The sequence below is a fragment of the Toxorhynchites rutilus genome, chromosome 1 (genome assembly GCF_029784135.1).
Source record: "Toxorhynchites rutilus septentrionalis strain SRP chromosome 1, ASM2978413v1, whole genome shotgun sequence".
In the NCBI taxonomy this organism is placed as follows: domain Eukaryota; kingdom Metazoa; phylum Arthropoda; class Insecta; order Diptera; family Culicidae; genus Toxorhynchites; species Toxorhynchites rutilus.
Window position 1 is genome coordinate 87,944,068 of NC_073744.1, and position 17,392 is coordinate 87,961,459.

Genomic DNA, 17,392 nt, shown 5'->3' on the forward strand with positions numbered 1-17,392 from the left:
TGTATCGAGCTCAAAGGAGACTATGTTGAGAAATAAATCGCCGCTTTTCCAAAATTTTTATTTCTTTTTGTAGGCTAAGTACTTTTCGGGCTGTCCTCGTAAATGGAAATCGGGAAATTAGGTCATAAGAAGAAGATTAAGTCTCATTAAGCACTTCGTAAAACCATGAGATTGAAAACATTGGCATAAATTTATGGTTCACCTACTAAACTTTTCCCTTGAACGATGGTTTTTTCATATATGTTATGAACCTGCTAATGTGATTTACCGAGGATTAGGCTGAGTGCACCCGTGGCCGAGTGCTCAGCGTCTCTCACTATCATGCCGGGTGTTCGGGTTCGATTCCCGTTCTGGCCGGGGGATTTTTCGTCAAAGAAATTTCCTTCGACTTACACTGTGGTCACGCGTATTCTAGAGCTTGCCACTCGGAATACATTCAAGACGTGTAGTTTGGCTTAAGAAATATTAACTAAGTATTAATGAAGGACGCTAGTTAATGCATACGTTGAGACGGCAAAAGTTCCGCAGGGACGTTAACGCCATTCAAGAGAAAAGGCTGACCAAATAGTTCAGGAGTGAAAACGGGAAGCCCAAGTCAAAAAAAGACAAAATATTTTTTGAAGTATCTAATTGAGTGAATAAAATCAAATATTCTTAGATGTACCCTCTTTGTTCTCTCCAGTACAAAGGAATATTTGTTATTGATTGGATTATTCATTTTTTCCCCATCTATTTATTTTATTCGGATCATTTAACAAACCAGTTGTAACAGAGCCCAGTTTTTATTCATGTACATGTTTTACCTTAAGATAACTATTGTTGTATATTACACTGTAGCCATTTTTAGACGTAAGGGTAACCCTAACTATCGTTAAACATATCTTTTATCTATTACACAGTAGCCGTTTAGGCGTAAGAGTATCCCTATTCCATCGATACACAGTGATACGGCGTGAGAGTATTCCAATTGTTATTCATTGAAGCCCCACGAGTCTCGCGGTAAAGATGGTCCGCTACATCAATGACCGGCTTAATGCAATAAGGGCAGACGATTCTGTGGAGGGTGCCCTAGTGCTCCAAAGGCCGGGTTTAAACCCCCCGACCGTTCATCCCTCGGCACGGGTCGCTTCACGCCTTGGATTAGGGGTTTATCCATTACTGTCTTTCCATAATAACCATGTATCACAGCCATCCTCCTTTTTGGGGCTTTGGACTCACTGCTCTGAATCTCAATAATTTCAGAAGCTTATTCGGACATGTTATTATCCGTCATTCGCAGGCGAAGTTTTCAGTCTACTCCTTCATCAATAAGCAGTAGATAAGCTTGAAGTGTAGTATAAAAAATGGAATATACCCCAAAAGTTCAGAATAATGGCCGCGGTGGTTCACACACAACAGGGGAATAAAAGGAATATTTAGAAGAGACTTTTCAAAAGAGATTATGACTTTTACAAACTATATCATAAAATTTGTCATATCCCAGATCAATTCTGTTTAACAATTCCCACTTTTCCGTTGTCCGCAGGTTGTTCATCCTAAAAACATCCTTCCAATCGGCGTAGCACTACCAGCCAAACACAAAATGTGATCATAAAGGGTGTGTCACATCAAATTGCATCACGGAAAAAACGCTGTAGAAATTTAATTTTTAGGAATTATATCTTCAGCTTTCGCTTATAATCAGATAAGAGTGTATAGATCACGGTCACGGTCGGATCCACGGTCAGCAGAGTACTAAAACGATACTTCGAGAACCTAACCATCGACCGGAAGGTGAAGAACGGCAAAAATGGATGCTCCGTCAGTGAAAAAGATCACAAGCGCGTAGTTAAGCAGATTAGACGTGATCCGAGAAGTTCGGTCCGAGATGTCGTCAATAAGCTGAATTTGTCAAGTTCATTCGTCCAGCGGACCAAGCAGCGGGAGGGCCTGCGTACATACAAGGTTCAGAAGGCTCCTAACCGCGACGAAAGGCAAAACATGGTGGGGAAGACGCGAGCCCGGAAGCTGTACACCGAAATGCTGACGAAGCCGCATTGCCTGGTAATGGACGACGAAACCTACGTCAAAGCGGACTTTCGTCAGCTGCCGGGCCTGTTGTTCTTCTCCGCAGAGGACAAATTCAGCGTTCCGGAGGAGATTCGTAAGCAGAAACTATCCAAGTTTGCCAAAAAGTACATGGTGTGGCAAGCGATCTGCTCTTGCGGAAAGCGGAGCGCCCCCTTCGTGATGACCGGCACGGTAAACGGGCAGATTTACCTTAAGGAGTGCCTACAGAAGCGCTTACTACCACTATTGAAGCAGCACGAGGGCCCGACCATCTTCTGGCCGGATCTCGCTTCGTGCCACTATTCAAAGGACGTGTTGGAGTGGTACGAAGCCAACGGGGTCACCTTCGTGTCAAAGGAAATGAACCCGCCCAACGCGCCGGAGCTTCGCCCAATAGAGAAATACCCAAAGAACCCAAAAGTTGTCAAATCGGAGGCGGACTTCAAGAGAAAATGGATTTCTGTTCAAAAAAAACTACAACCTGACGTTGTACAGAACCTTATGGACGGGGTAAAGAGGATGGTGCGAGCATACGGGCTTGGGCTCGAAGTATGAATAAAAAAAAATGCCAAAAGTTGTTTAATAGTTTTTATTTTACTGTCTAAAATTTTCAAAAGGATCGGTCTACTGGGCGAATTTCTACAGCGTTTTTTCCGTGATGCAATTTGATGTGACACACCCTTTATGACTGACAAATTGCTTAAACTCTTGATTTTTTTTTTAATTTCTGAAAATATGAGCATCCCACGACTTGTAACTGGCACGGATTGTTTGTTCCATCTTTTTATCTCATTAATTATAATTCCTTCAAAAATTGTCCACTCAAAACAAAATGTTTTCATATATCTGAATTTCAGTTGATTTCCGGAATCACTGTTCATTTTATAGCAGCGATCATAGTAGGCGTATCCGCAATCTTTTGACAGACTCGTGAACGAACAACTGTTGTTCGGATGGATCAGAAGACGCGTCGTAGTGGAACCAGGGGTACCAATTGTACCGCACCACGACTGTATTCTGACGACTGTCACCATCATTGTCCCGTAACAGTCGTTAGATCAATCTATTAACGACAATCACACAGTGAAAATGTCGTGCGACATTTATATTTACTGTCGTGTGCTGTACACGGCTGCATTTCCATATGTGAGTATTTTGTTCATTCGTCTGCGACAGGCCTGGTTGCTAACTAGTCATGTTGTTTGTAGATTCGGAATGCAATCGTAAATGCATTTTTTTCCCTCGTGCTGATGATGTCGGGTGTCTTTGTATATATTATGCAACGTCGTTCGCTTACAAAAGTGTGTTCTTTATTCACCAGTATTTTATTCATTTTCTCATTCGCAAACTATAGGTTGTAGGCTTTGAAACGGAAGATAATTTTCAGTTTCTGGTGAATTCTGCAGCATATTCCGAATTGTGAGTAGTGAGGAGTGTGAGCAACAGGGGAGAATCTGTTGAAAGAAATGCGAGAGGAAGTGTTGTGGGTGGAATTAGCGTAGATGAAAGTTTCGTGGGTGCAAATGCATGGCCAGATAAGAGTGAAGCTGGGGGTAGTGGAGCGGGTAGGAGCAACGATGGAGTGGATCGTTCGAATGGAATTTCTAACCCGAACGGAAATCGAACTCGAAGCCCCCGTGGCAAGCGCCACGCAAGCCACTAGGTCATGAGGACCATACATAATAAAAAATATGTCCTTTTTTTAATTCTTTATTGAAGAGACTTTCAGCCTCCTGGGCTGGTTCGCCTCTAAAAAAAATTGTACTGAGCCTGTTTGAAATCCATCGGTTTTCGAACGTTTAAAGTTGGCTTCCTACTTGGAGGATAAACCTAAACATTCCCATCACTGAGTATTTCCCGATGTCATCAATATACATATTAACAAAGAAACTCTCGCCTAGAATCATTAAGGAATCCGTGCTTGTTTCTCCTATGAATTGCTGCTCATTTGTGTACCTATCTTGATTCGGCCATCCCAACAGTACATCATTCTCGATACAGCCGATCTAAAATTGAATCGGCTGTCTCTGTATATACGTAACTTGTGCTCACAACCACATCCCAGAGCGTACTGGTGAAAAAGCACAAACGCATAAAATAAAGGCTTGTCTTACGATCGCGATTTCTTGGTCATGACATTTTTCTTGCGACAGTCAAATTTGACAGTAACTCGGGTAAACCGATGATATTCATCGCATCGTGAGCAACTGTTACAGCGACAGAATTAATGGAGTAGCAGACACGAAAAAATGGAAAATTAACAGTACGTTTGGCTCACTACGATCGGGCCCGACAAATCAGACAAATTCGACGAAGCACCGACTGCTATAGCACAGGTTTATTTTATTCATTCGTGCTCTGTCGCTTGTATGCGAATGTAGCGCGCACACAGTGAGTCTCGATTTTATTTCATACCGACTGTAATGAAAATGCAGTACTTTTGGGACGCCTGAGTGGAACTTACGATCGAAAGCTGATGTTGGAGGTATTGAAGGAACAATTAACGCCAACCCGGGACTCCGTCAAATATGTCACCCTTCTAAACTCGAGTAACACCGCGAGTAATCGGTTTTCCACCTTACTAACCATAGATGTAAGAAAATAAAAATTTATAAAATACTATGATCGCTAGAATTATATTTAAGAATTCGGCTCCTTTCAAATTATGTAACTGGGCCTGTAAAAATAAACGAATTTAAAAAAAACGGGATTCCCCAAAAAGTACAACTCTAACCAAAGTATCATCAGGAGAATCCGTATGCGAGACGGTTATCGGAATTTCTGTCCCTGCAAGCAACCAAGCAGGATGCTGAAACAAAATCTGATGGTCAAAAGGAAAGTTGTACAACAAGGTTTTGACGCAGTGAGGATGATGTATGCAGGTGGATGAGGAAACGTACGTGAAAATTGATTTTGGACAGCTTTCAGGTCTGAAATTCTATAAGACCACTACAGTCGAGCGGTCCTCAATCCTCTCAATGGCCCCAAATCCACCCAATCGAAAAATATTGTGTAATTGTCAAGCAAAAATAGAAGTGCCAAAGTACCTCAAAATGCTGCAAACATGAAGTGATCTTGGAATAAAATGGCCGTTGAGGTTGACCAACAGACAGTCCAAACTTTGATCGAGGGTATCCAAAGAAAAGAACGATAATTCAATTAATTTTGTGAAAAGAGCGAAAGATTATCCGCTATAAATATATAAAAACATTGTTGCACCTTTAACAAATTTCAAGATGCAACTAGTTTTGTGGTTCCTGATTCTAAATGAGCTTTGTATTAGCCTTCTATTTTTGAATGTACCCCAACACAGTATCGTAAAAATATCCACAGTTTACCTCTTTGAAGAATAAAGCCCCTCTCTAGTTTATGTTGAAGGATTACAATAAAATCAAATCATTACTAGTAACTTCAGCAGTAGATACATCGCCAACAAGGCCAATAAATGTTTGAAAGGTCTAGTAAAAAGCGACAATAGTTTGAATCAATAAAACAATAAAACAATACAATAAAACAATCGCATAGTACAACGGCACATTTATGGTGGGAAGTTGGAGCACATCACATACATCAGAAATTCTAAGAATCGTCCAAGTTCAAGGAATAGTGTGCTACAAGCAATTCAGCATAATGTTCACGGACGAAATCACAAATAATCGCTCTACATGAACTGTGTAGATATGGAAATATTTATTAACACTCATGCGGACAGAGAGACTTCAAATATTGATTCACAAGCTCTAGATGTTCATTCAAAAACAATTTATTGAGAAGAATGACAAAGGAATAGATATTTTTCTCTATTCCCAAAATATAATTTATTACAAATTACGGAACAAATTGATAAAAAGACGGGACAACCAAAAATGGTCCAAAAAACGTTTCTGTCCCGTCCAAAACGGTACGTTTGGTCAGCCTATCTAGGATCAGGGCTTTGCATAGTCATAATCAATTGAGGATAGTCAGCTGATTATCTGACTGACTATATCCGTATTCAGTTAGTAATGACTATTGGCTTCTTCACGCAGATTCTCCGCCAAAACAACTAAACAGTCAGTCGGGCGTTTAGTCGCTATCTCCCTCTACCGACTCGACTATATCATTTTATTCTTCCCAGTCAAATTGTCCTCATTGCATTTTGAAGTGACTTTCCCCAAAACGAATTCCTTCATCTCTTTCTCTCTCCCATGTACGTGTGCATGCATCGATGTTTGAGTTCAACGTGGTTTGGCATACGCTACAGGTGAGCTAGATTCTTTTGTATCATACACGAAAATTACTCACACATATAAAATAGCGTCAGTGTGTGTACGCTGTTTTGCACGCTAATACTAACGCGAGGACTTTTATAGCATTCTAGCTCGTCCCGCCCAACATTTGTTTTTTGCTATCAATACCTTCAAACATTCACGTTTTCGTACTATGAGCAAGTTCATGGGTCCAATCGCAGATCTGTTCATTGATTAATCTTCTAATCGACCCCGTTGAATTTATTTTACTATAAAATTCCTAGGGGGTCTCCGTAGCCACATTGGTTGCGCGTTCGCTTAGTAAGCGATCGATCGTGAGTTCAAAACTCAGGACCCTCATTGACCATCTTTGTGTTGTTACAGAATAGCAACGTACACGCAACAATCATCAGCGATGGAGATCGATCCACGGTCGAAATAAGATCGATTCATCCATACAACTGCTCTGCTCTGCAAGACACATCGGGCTGCTGTTCTATAAATAACTCAACAATGATCATTCAACTGTCTCCGCTGTCCGGTGGTCTAACTGGATAATGGAAGAACAGAAAGAATACTCTTACGCCTAAATGGCTACTGTGTGAATGTACCATATGTAATGGTACAGAAGGAATACTGGCGAATGGCAACTGTGTAATGTGCTAATTATAGATATATGATAACCATGTGAGATGTGTACACGATTAAAATTCGGCTCTGTTACAGCTAAAATGCTAATGAGCCTTAAATAAATAAATGGGATAAAAAAAATCCTAGCATTTCTAACAAAACTCATCATTATAATATCAGATTATTTTCAGACACAATTCTCGTTCAAGATTTTTCAATTTTTTTTTCGAGTTCTGCTCTTATCAACACATTCGACGATACTTTTTTATTGGTATAGATAGAAGATATAGGAGTGCGTTTCGTCACATTAACATCCATTTGCAGTTTCGACCAAAGATCAATTTCGGTAGCGCAAGCATCAAATGGACTAACAGCACTTGTCACTATGTAATTGTAGAACATATGGGAATTTAATTTTCCGAATTTTCCCTTTTTCCTTCAGAGTTTTCTGAAAATTTTCAATTGTTATGTTTGATTGGAATATTTTTGGTTGAAATATCTATATATGAGGGGCTTAGAATGAAAGGGGTGTAAGTGATTTGATCGATTTCTCTACATCGACTCTCTCTTTTGGTCATAACTTAGCTGCAAATACATTCCCAGCTGTATTTGAAAATGTGGAAGATAGTTTAGAACCTCATCTATCGGATTGTATAGCAAACTTAAATTGGAACGTTTTTGCAGTTGAGTTATTAACTAAATGAAAAGTTGATGAAGAGAAATCGATCAAGTCACTTACACCCCTTGCCTTCTGAGCCCCTCATATATAAAAATGGATTTCTGTCTGTCTGTCTGTCTGTCTGTCTGATTCTTATGGACTCGGAAACTACTGAACCGATCGACATGAAAATTGGTATATAGGGGTTTTTGGGGCCGGGGAAAGTTTTCGTGATAGTTTGAGACAACTCCCCCCTCCCTAAGGGGGGCTGCCATACAAATTAAACACAAATTTTCACATTACTCGGGAATTAATCAAGCAAATTAAACCAAATTATGCTTATTCAGGTTTTAGGGTGCAAAAAATGTTTCTATGGTGGTTAGACTCTCCCCCCCGTCTCTAAGAGGAGGCTGCCATACAAATGAAACGAAAATTTCTGCATTACTCGAGAACTCTTCAAGCAAATGAAACTAAATTTGGCATGTGAAGGTTTTAGGGTGCAATAAATGTTTCTATGATGGTTAGACTCTCCACCCCTCTCTCTAAGGGGGGGCTGCTATACAAATGGAACATAAATTTCTGCATTACTCGAGAATCAATCAAGAAAATGGAACCAACTTTGACATGTGAAGGTTTTAGGGTGCAATAAATGGTTTTATGATGATTAGACTCTTCACCTTCCTCTCTAAGGGGAGGCTGCCATACAAATGAAACACAAATTTCTGGATTACTCGAGAATTAATCAAGCAAACGAAACCAAATTTGGCATGTGGAGCTTTTAGGATGCAATAAATATTTCTATGGTGGTTAGACACTCCTCCCGCTCTCTAAGGGTGGGCTGTCATACAAAAGAAACACAAACTTCTGCATAACTCGAGAACTAATCAAGCACAATTTGGGATGTGAGGGTTTTTGAGTATGAGAAATGTTTCTATAATGGTATGACACCCCTCCCTCCTCTGGGATGGAGAGGGGGCCCCATAAAAATATTACACATATTTCAACCAAAACTATTCAAACCAAACATGACAATTGAAAATTTTCGGAAAACTCTGAAGGAAAAAGGGAAAATTCGGAAAAATAAATTCCCATATGTTCTACAATTACATAGTGACAAGTGTTGTTAGTCCATTTGATGTTTAGCGAAATTGATCTTTGTTCGAAAATGGAAATGGATTTTAATGTGATGAAACGCATTCCTATATCTTCTTCTATCGATACAAAAAAAAGAATCGTCGGATGTGTTGATAAGAGCAGAATTCGAGGAAGGAATTGTCCGATTTAGGTCTGTTTTTATTCTATCATATTTTCTGTATAAAACATTTATTCCATGTAACGGAGAAACATGTTATTTGCAAGTGGTTGAAAAATCTTGAACGAGAATTGTGTCTGGAAATAATCTGATATTATAATGATGAGTTTTGTTAGAAATACTAAGAATTTTATAGTAAAAGGTAAATTCAACGGAGTCTAATAGAAGATCAATCAATAAACAGTTCTGCGATTGGACCCATGAACTTGCTCATAGTAAGAAAACGTGAATGTTTGAAGGTATTGATAACAAAAAACAGGGAGGCGGGACGAAGTTTGCCGAGTCAGCTAGTGTGTAATATTTTTATGGGAACCCCCTCTCCATTCCAGAGGAGGGAGGGGTGTCATATAATCATAGAAACACCCCCCCCTCCCTCAGAATACAATGGTAGGAGGAGTGTTGACCCACTTTAGAAAAGTTTCTTGCCCCCTAAAACCTCCACATTCCAAATTTGGTTCAGTTTGCTTGATTAGTTCTTGAATTATGCAGAAATGTATGTTTCATTTGTATGGCAGCCCCCCCCCCCTCCTCTCAAAGAGATTAAATCAAAGATGTGTTAGCATGGTTAGCGTGATTGTCTTATACCACTACCCAGCTGTTTTCGTTGGATTTCTTTAGGTGAAAACATGTTACTTCACAATGAAAGTAAAGTCTTGCGCATGATTACTTTATTATTACCAATTTGCTTTGGTGCTATCTCGTCTCATACAGCTCATATTTCTATTTTTGCGAATCTAGCGCAATTGCTTAGTGCGAAACCGTTTCTCTACGCATGAAATAGTCCCTACGTACAGCTCAAAGCCCATTCAGACATAATTATGTATTTTCGCAAACAGGTTTTTCATTTCATCCATACAAAAGTACAATGATGACGAAGTAGTTGACCTTATTTCTCGAAGTCAGTTGAGAGGTAGTCGTGAATAATAGCCCAAAAAGGGGTAAACTTTGTTCATTCACATTGTAGCTCGCCGATTTCATTCAACTAGCTTTTATTGCTATCCTTTCGCCTTCATCGTCATTTACGCCGACAGCATCTCGGTGCGGAGATAATGATCGTATGCTTTTCGCAGCGTTGAAATCGTCTGTTTTGTTTACACCAATAAACGCGAATCTTTTTTATGCTGCGAGATGACGAACTCGAATGAGTAGCGGTCGTTGTAACACTTTCATTGCGTCTCTCCCAAGCGAAAATAAGTCATTGGTACACAATCTAGCACACTTCTGCTTTTACTGTCATATTATCTCATTCGTATCATGTCACAAAATAAATATTATCCAATCCAGTCTCCGTTGCTCCTCGTCTTTCGTTCGGCATCGCTGTATTGGTAAGGATGAAAATGCGAATGACCACATTGGATGAAGCTGCACGATACTTCTCTGACGAGAAATATATTATGACATCATGATTAGCATTACGTATTCAGATGTGATGATTGTGATGTATATGAATATAGATTTACTCAATGAAGCTACACTAATGAATCCATCACATTATCCATCTTTTTCGTTTTATACACATATTCGTATTTGCATCGTATCTGATCTTTGAGAATACATGTCCAAACTACAGAAAGAATGATTTATAGTGTTACTTATTCAAAAAGTCGAATTTCCTTTTCTGCAATTGTGTTCTCAACGAAAAAAACAGGAAGTGGGTTATATCTATGGTATAACCGCAATGATGACGTAGGACTATCGTTGATTTAGTGATCATTTGTTTGAAGTTGAATCTGAATTCATTCTGAATGAATGAATAAATGAATATTTGGGGGACTTCGAAAACGAGAGCGTTACGTTGGAGGTACAAGGTTTTATGCATCCAATATTGGATACGAAAATGTCCTACTGATGGGGAAGAATAATCTTCAGAAGCTTTCCTGCTAATTGCACTTGATTGAAAAATCATAGAACTAAATGTATTTGGTCGCAGTATTATATGTATAGAAAACATTAAAATAAATTCGTTCGCTCGCATGTAATTTTCAATTCCAAGGGGAACTGGTTGATTATTTTGCAGCAACGACATCTTTCCGGATTCTCCTCGATTCTTCTCGAATTCCACCAGTGGTTAATGCTAACTCGATAACCACCTGTTGATTGTACTTGATTCAAAAATCACATTATTAATTGTATTTGGTCGCAGTATTAAATGGATAGAAAACATTACAATAAACTCTTCCGCTTGAATGTAATTTTCAAGTCCAAGTGGGACTGGCAGATTATTTTACAGCAACGATCACTTCATTCCGGATTCTTCTCGATAACCAGCGAACGTGAAGAGTTGCACGCGTGTATGCGTGTGGAAGTTGCTTCGATACCTCAAGCGGAACCAACTTCGATGCTGGTACTCTCTCGGTTGTCTTCTCTTCTCCTTCTGAAGGATCGGCATTTCTGCCCTCACTCACAGTTCCAAACAAACAGCATGTCTTTCAGGTCAGGGCAGGCCAGGTAATGAATCCCGTGATCCTTCGCCGTCCAGCTCGTCCAGCACGTTCAGCTCGTTCAATTACGATGTTGTCTTGTCGATGTCCTCACGAAAAATGAATACGTTTCACCACCAGAATATCGCTTAAGTATGCTTTTTGTCCGTGATTGAATCGAGAGAAGGTGTGGTTTACGATGGCAATTTGAAAGGAAAACTAGAAGGGAATGAACTCTCTGAGTTTGAAACTTTCGACGACTGAGCAATAATCGATTGAAAATTATATAATTTTCACGATGCGAAACATTTTCCGTTGCGTGCGCATACAATATTGGATACGAAAATATATACTGATGAAAAAAATACTGATGGGGAAGAATAATGTTCAGAAACTTTCCTGCTAATTACACTTGATTGAAAAATTACAAAATCAAATGTATTTGGTCGCTGTGTTATATGATTAGAAAACATTAAAATGAACTCTTTCGCATCAATGTATTTCTTCAATTCCCAGGGAAACTGGTAGAGTAGTTTTCAGCAACGATTAGTTCTTTCCTGATTTTCCTCGATACTCGAAGCCCACCAGTGGTTAATTCTAACTCGATAACCACCTGTTAATAGCACTTGATTGAAAAATATTTAGTCGCAGTGTTACATGGATAGAAAACATTAAAATGAACTCTTTTGCATGAATGTATTTTACAGTAACGATTGGATCTTTCCGGAATTTTCTCGATGCTGAATGGCATCCAAACGAAGAGTTCCGCACATGTATGTGTGTGTGTGGCGGCTGCTCCGATCTCTTCCCGGGGAACCGTTTGTGGCATCACTCTCCTCCTGATGGATTCTCTTCTGGCCTAAGGTGCACAAACAGGCTCTTGGTGACACCGTTCATCCGCGCTTTCATGATAAACGAAGAGCTTCACCACAATAGCGACAACATGCTCCAATCGCTGTTCAATTATAACTGAGTGGACTTCCAAGCGGCGCTCGCTTATATACCGATTGATGATTTCAATAGCCTGTTTTGAAAGCAATTTTAAGACTATTGAAACAAGTTTTTGGATCAAAAAGTAACAAGTATATAACGCGTAGACATTTTATCTTTCGAATGAAGTGTTTATCATACCGGTTCGTTCAGTTGTTTAGGAGCTATTAACGCTCAAAATCTCGGTCTCCGGCGTAATGCTTTCGTTTTCGAAACATTGATTTTACACCCCGGTATAGAAATGAAAGACGTCCTACGTCAAAAAAAAACGCTTCTGACGTTTATCAATTTCCAAATTACGATGCATCATCTATTTGCGCGGATCACAGCTCGCAGACGAGCCACAAAGGAATCACAAACTACCCGGATGTGTGCCTTTGGTTTCCTCTGACATTCCCTGCGAATGACTTGCTTTAGGATGTCGAACTGGTACTGGTACTGACCCTAGCTTACGACATTCAGGTACGGTGATCGAGTGGGACATTTTAGCCGAATGCTGGACTAAATCATTTCTTCACGTCTGTACTCAATCGGGTAAAACTTTTCGCATTTAAACATTTTTTAACAACCCCTTTAATTTTCTACAGTATGTTGTATCGTCGCCAACTTTGAAGGTGTTGTTACTTGCAAAGATAGAACCAACCCAGCATTGGTTAATAACACTTTATGTAAATCACCCTATAACTAAACAATGTATCGATTTTTTAATATGTACGTAAAGGTTGAACATTGAAAAAATCTGACACGAAAATCTTTATGGCTTGTTTCCGGGATATTGGCCAGAATTCACTCCTCGGAAATAGCAGTGACGCTAATGTTGATCTTATTTCAATGAGATACATATCGAGGTGAAGCAGTAGGCTAAGTATATTTGTATTGGCGAGCAAAATATGTTTTCGTAATTAGTTGCGTTCTATAAAAATTGTATATGAAAGAAACAAAACAATGCACAAAATACTCACGATTTCATAATGATTTATCATTAAATCCTGCAACTTTTTGTCTTTTGTCGCCTATAGACGACACTTGTACACACAGGTTGCGTTTTGTCGCGGATGTCGTCTATAGACGACACTCGTACACACAGGTCGTCGTACGAATTTCGTCTATAGACGACGCTCGTAGCGAAAGGGTTAAACCAGACCTCTTATTTGCTTTCTGGGTATAGGATCTGAAACCTCTGCCATTTGTTCCTCGCCTTTCGATAAGAACTTGGAATCCGTTTGAAAAAAACACACAACACAGAATTCGCCTTTCAGGATCAGTCGCCTTTACTTCTTTGCCACTCTCGGGTTTCCTGTCGACGGTCATTCAGAACATCACTCACCGTGCATTTCTCAACACGTTAAGTTTTACGCTACGATGTAAACAAATTCACTCATTCTGCCAAAACTTGCCTATTGTGGTTCTATATGTAATTCAATGGATTTTTTGGAAATTTTAACTAATGAAATAAATTAATGGAAACATTTTTCGTGTGCCCGGATCTTTTCGTGTTCAATCCTTACCTCCGAAGCACTTGAATGAATGATTAGTACCGGTAGGATCGAATGTCAGTGACCTTCATCTTGTAGAGTCAAAAATGCTGCGTCATTTGAAGCAGCATTATGCAATAGAGTTCTATGTGAAACTGAACATAGTCGATAAAGAGTATTCTGGCATGAGAAGAAAAGAAGAAGCCGTGAATTCGAGTAGGTGATTGTAAAACTAATAGCTATTTTTCAAACTTGGAAAAATCCTATTATTCGAAAAAGTTCAACAAATTAAAGCAACATTGGACGAAGTCTATCCGCCTAAAAAGACTATGTTGAAAATTTAAAAAACCCTCAAAACAATTAAGTAATTTTTATTTTTCCACGAAGTTTTCAAACGACTCTCGTATATCACTTCGTATATTGTCCTAGTATGCAGGGAAATTTCAGGATTGACTATGTAGTAGAAAGTGTTGACAACACTAAAAATGATCGATGGTTTACGTGGTTTTACAGAATCGGCTAATGATTCATTTTAATCTGTGCCTTTGTGAGAACAATACAGTATGCATCAGACGAAAGCATTTTAATTGACTTACTATTTTTACTATCAACTCAAAATGTCCTCCACTTGTATCGATGACCCCTTAACTTTACACTTTAATGTTCGCCTATATACTGAAATCCAAAGGATTTAAGTCAGGAAACTCAGAAAATATTTGTAAAAAAATAATATAGAACCTGGTTATGCTTATGCATGAGAAGTAATATTTATTACTGATATCATTATTTTCATATTGCTACGTTATTGAGTTCAACATATTAACATTAAAAATAATGCGGATTTTTAATGCTCACTATTTTATTGTATATTTTTCTCTAATGTATTGTTTATTTTACTCATCCCCCTTTTCAGTTCAATATAGTCCACCAGATCGACAAACAAGCACAAAATGACTGCTGTAGAGGTTCATTCAGGATACAAATATTATGGGAAAGCAAACGATACCAACAAGAAAATCGTTTTGAACTATCTTGACATGAGTGTCACTAGAGGATCTATGTAAGTGTTTATTCCAGAATTTGATATGTTGACTAAATCGCTTGCTCTATGTGTATATTTATTTTTCCTCTACCCAAAACAAATGTGCTTTAAAAACATTGGGTTTGAATATATCGTGAACGATAAGATACTATTGATACGATTACCCAGTAGGGATCTCGAATGAGTTCTCGCTGTGATTTTTTTTTCTTATTTCTTGAATAATCAGCTCAAAAGCAAAAAAATGTAGTCAAATGTCAATTGAGTCAGTGGTTTTCTCTATGGAGATTCTAATAATTTTTTGAAGGCATATTTAAAGAACAACTCAAGTATTAAACGTCTGGAAAATCAGTGCTGTAACTTATTATCGATCTGTTAAAAGGGAAGACCTTCTACGAGAACTTGGTGTGGGAGATATATTTGACGTGATCCCTTACCTTCTTGGGCATTATACACATATTACGTTACACATTAAAAGGAAAGAGAGGGCTTGAGCCTGCGTTACCTATGTCACAGGGGGGATTACTAAACTAGCTGACCCGCCAAACTTCGTACCAACCCCCCCCCCCCCCCCCCCCCCTTAAGAGAGGGAGTAGGAGTATCTAACTACCATAGTATCATTTATTGCACCCTAAAACCTTCACATATCAAATTTCGTTTCATTTGCTTGAATAATTCTCGAGTAATGCAGAAATTTCTGTTTCATTTGTATTTGAGATTATTCGGTATTAAACCATTAATTATAATTACTGCGGATGGAGATCATAGATATAGTGATACGTCATTTTTAATTGAAGCTTGATGCATTATTCGTTGCAATAAATGCTCCAGGGCACAGAACTTTCAACCGAGTTGAACGTCGTATGGCTCTTCTTTCTCGGGAGTTAGCAAGTTTAATACTTCCTCATGATTATTACGAATCTCACTTGGATAGAAACTCAAAACAAGGGACCCGGACCTGGAAGCGAAACATTTTGGACAATCGTTTGCCGATATGTGCAATAACCTAGCGATCGATGGATATCCCGTTAAAGCGAAGGAACGAGGAATGTGAAAAAAATCGTTATAAGCAATTTGCCTTTCAAAAAGTGTGCCTTCTGAAGCGCCCAGCTTAGTTAGCGAGTCCGCTTTCTCATTCACCAGAATCGAGAAATGAGAGGGAACCCATGCAAAGGTATTCTTGAATAATTTTTCGACCAAAACACTCAATAGGAAATAAAATGAGCGTTTATCAACTTTCATTAAGCGGATTGCCTCTATTGAGCTAAGACTGTCTGAAAAAATAAAATAATGGTCGATGGGCAGTGTTTCAATGATCCCTAGAACATAGTATATCGCACCCATTTCTGCGACATACACGGAACGAGTATCTTTGAGCTTGAAAGAGGCACTGGAATTTTCATTGAAGATATCGAAGCCAGTGAACCGTTTTTGAATGAACCGTCAGTAAAGAACATTTTATCTGATCTAACTTTCCCATATTTTTCCGAAAATATCGACGGAATAACATTGGAGCGTAGATGATCTAAGGTTTCATGGATTTTTCGTCGCATGGACAGATCGGAAATGACAGAGGAATTGTAAAAGTATGGGAAACAAAATTAGTTGGAGATGCCTTGTGAAAGGTGTACGTCTTGGGTAAGGTACTCATGGTATAAAGACATAAAGCTTGACTGAGGAGTGAGTTGGAGTATATTTTCGAAGTTATCAATCACCAATGGATTCATGATCTTGCAACGGATGAGAAATCTGTAAGAATCTGTAAGATAATTCTGTGAACCGAAGAGTAAGCGGGGATACTTCTACCAAGATTTCGAAACTCATCATATGTGTTGAATGCAAACACCTCATGGCTATACGCAAGCAACGATATTGTATCCTCTCCAGCTGGAGAATATGAATCCTGGCAGCTGATCGGAAGCAAAAACTGCCATATTCTAGCACTGATAATATCGTTGTTTTGTACAACTGAATGAGGTCTCCTGGATGGGCATCCCATCATGTTCCGGTTATTGTTTGGAGAAAATTGATTCTTTGCTGGCATTTCTGTTTCAAATACGCAATGTGTCTTCCCCAGGTACATTTAGAATCAAAATATACACCTAGGTATTTGAAAAACAGAGTGTTGGGTCGTTTTGCCGGATAGGTGAAGTTGGAATTGGACGGGTTCGTGCTTCCTAGAAAAAACGACCATTTCAGTTTTCTCCGTAGAGAATTCGATGAGGGCCCACGTGAACAGATTGTTCAGGGTATCTTGCACCGACGTTTTCAGAACGACGAGATAAGTACCCGTGATGGAAATAACTCCATCGTGCAGTCTCTAGCTAGACAATCATCCATATCATTGACGTAAAAACTGTACATGAGGAGGCTTAGGCAGGAGCCTTGTGGTAGGCCCATAAAACTGTAACGAGAAGATTTCGAGCTGCCATGAGAGGAAATCATGTGCTTTTCTGACAGTAAATTTTACAGGAAATTATTGAGAATTGGTGAAAGTGTAGCATTGCCTAGTGGGCAACTAGATTTCTTTTTTTTTTCGTACAACTAAAACACGACCGATTCTGTTAACGTGTAACTCCCGACTCTCTAT

General features: G+C 39.1%; 1 protein-coding gene across 2 annotated transcripts in view; it reads left to right on the forward strand.

Annotated features, from left to right (window-relative positions):
- Nucleotides 1-17,392, forward strand: part of LOC129762872 (ABC transporter G family member 20) — a 124,362-nt gene that overhangs the window by 57,927 nt on the left and 49,043 nt on the right. For both annotated transcript variants that reach the window (XM_055761444.1, XM_055761443.1), the window contains one exon: nucleotides 14,677-14,823. In XM_055761444.1, the coding sequence (XP_055617419.1) occupies nucleotides 14,714-14,823 (110 nt within the window). In that variant the 5' untranslated portion in view covers nucleotides 14,677-14,713. The remainder of the gene's footprint in view (nucleotides 1-14,676; nucleotides 14,824-17,392) is intronic.